Consider the following 1,994-nt stretch of genomic DNA (forward strand, 5'->3'; position numbering starts at 1 on the left):
TTTCTCTCCTTAACATAGCATAGAATTATCACTTAAGGATTAGCGTGACACAGTCGCGCATGTATCGTCTTTGCTTCGGATCCAGAAAATGGCGAGTTCGATTCCTTTCCGATAATCCGTGTGACCTTAAGCTCGCTTTGCGGCGGTGCACTGAGCCATTCCATTCTGCCTTTGGAAAAGAGTCTAAAGATATATTTCCCTATGGGGATGAATATAAGGAAGTTTTTTAAAATGAACAAATGAAAAAAAAGACCCAAAAAAAACAAAAACAAAACAAAAAAAAAACAAAAAACAAAACCAACAAAAAACAAAAAAAAAACATCAAAAAAAAACAAACAAACAAACAAAAAACAAAAACAATAACAATAAAAACATGAAAGAAAATAAAACAAAAACTAAAATTAACAACAAAACAACATAACAAGAGGAAACAATAATAATAATATGTTGATACATATCAATAAATAATTGTCACGTTCCTTCATTTGTCTCACTAGATGGAATCACGATCAGTCTCCAGAAACTTCTTCAGATTACCGTACAAGATCCCAGCACATCAGACAGCTAAAGTGACGTCATCACTAAATATACGTCATATTCACATAATATAACATAATAAAATATTGACTTATACATATACATTAATAAAGGCATACTTGTCAAGGACGACCATTGAAGATGTAAATTGCGAGCTTTTTTATAAGTTCTTCAGAGCCATTTGGCCCATGGAGCCTGAGTTTATCCCTGTTTCTATAGCGTGAAACGGACAATAACAATTGCTTGTTGCCCTTTCGATAGGACGCTAGTAACTCACAAAATACTTTCCGCTAGATCTAACAGACCCAGTTACTCATTAACTGCTTGGTGGACAAGGGGGTCGGGAAAAAAACCACCAGGGATCGATCCCTTTGCGTGTGAAGCGAGTGCTCTACCAACTGAGCTACCAGAACCCCAGTAATGAAATTTAGAGAACCCTGTCTGAGTCGACTATTAAACCATCAAAGACAGTGGCAGAAAATAGACTTAAAGAAGATCAGAGATTTATAATGCAAGAATATGTTCATTATAAAATTATTTTAGAAGTGCATGATTGGAAAAACAAACAAACCCCAAAACAAACCCAAACCAACATAATGTCTTAGTAAAAATATATGCGGTTGTGGCAATGCAATAAAGTGATTCCCCCTTCCCTAAGTCCACATATTTGAATGTCTGATAGCCGAACGCAATTATGGGCTCGTTTTAACAGTTCTAATAGATAATATTTTGCGTTGGTTGGAGAGTATTTCCATTACAACAATGGGCCCATAACAATTTGGGTTATCAGACCTGCAAATAAGTACCTGTCGCTCCTTACACATAGATAGAATGAAGTTGGCGTCACTCAGGTCTTTGTTGTTGTTTTTTGTTTTTTTTTTGCCATCCACTTTTGTGAGTAATTCTCACTAACCTGTATTACTCAGATTATAAAAGTTCATGGTTACTCATAGTTTTGTCTGTTGGTCCGTTATACTTCCGGATGGCAATGTTGTGAGCTTCTTAGCCAAGCGTGCACTATCTAACTGTGCACTTGGCTAAGAAGCTCACAACATTGCCATCCGGAAGTATAACGGATCAACACAAAAACTATGTGTAACCTTAAACGTTTATAGTCTGGTTAACAACAGTATAGAGATACTTACTTATAAACGCGGATGGAAAAAAAATTATATATATATATATATATATATATATATATATATATATATATATATATATATATATATATATATATATATATATATATATAACAATAATAAAGAACCTGGTGACGTCATCTTCATTCTATTTATAACGGTTTTTCTCTCTTAAGTGCTATGACGGAGTATTCCAGATTGTTTTCTCAATGCCTTAATATTTTTCCATAGTTGTTGGTGAATTCCATATCAGAATGTAGACATGGTGATTGTGTGACTACCCCTTTAAGCTTATCATGACAATAATAATATTGCTGC

General features: G+C 34.2%; 1 protein-coding gene across 1 annotated transcript in view; it reads left to right on the plus strand.

Annotated features, from left to right (window-relative positions):
* Window positions 1-739, plus strand: part of LOC144970719 (Y+L amino acid transporter 2-like) — a 34,864-nt gene extending 34,125 nt beyond the window's left edge. The window contains exon 12 of the mRNA XM_078910649.1: window positions 498-739. Within this exon, the coding sequence (XP_078766775.1) occupies window positions 498-568 (71 nt within the window). The 3' untranslated portion in view covers window positions 569-739. The remainder of the gene's footprint in view (window positions 1-497) is intronic.
* Window positions 740-1,994: the final 1,255 nt, after the last annotated feature.

Source organism: Berghia stephanieae, chromosome 4 (genome assembly GCF_034508935.2).
Source record: "Berghia stephanieae isolate SIO BIC M18660-M18661 chromosome 4, UCSD_Bste_1.3, whole genome shotgun sequence".
NCBI classification, from domain to species: domain Eukaryota; kingdom Metazoa; phylum Mollusca; class Gastropoda; order Nudibranchia; family Aeolidiidae; genus Berghia; species Berghia stephanieae.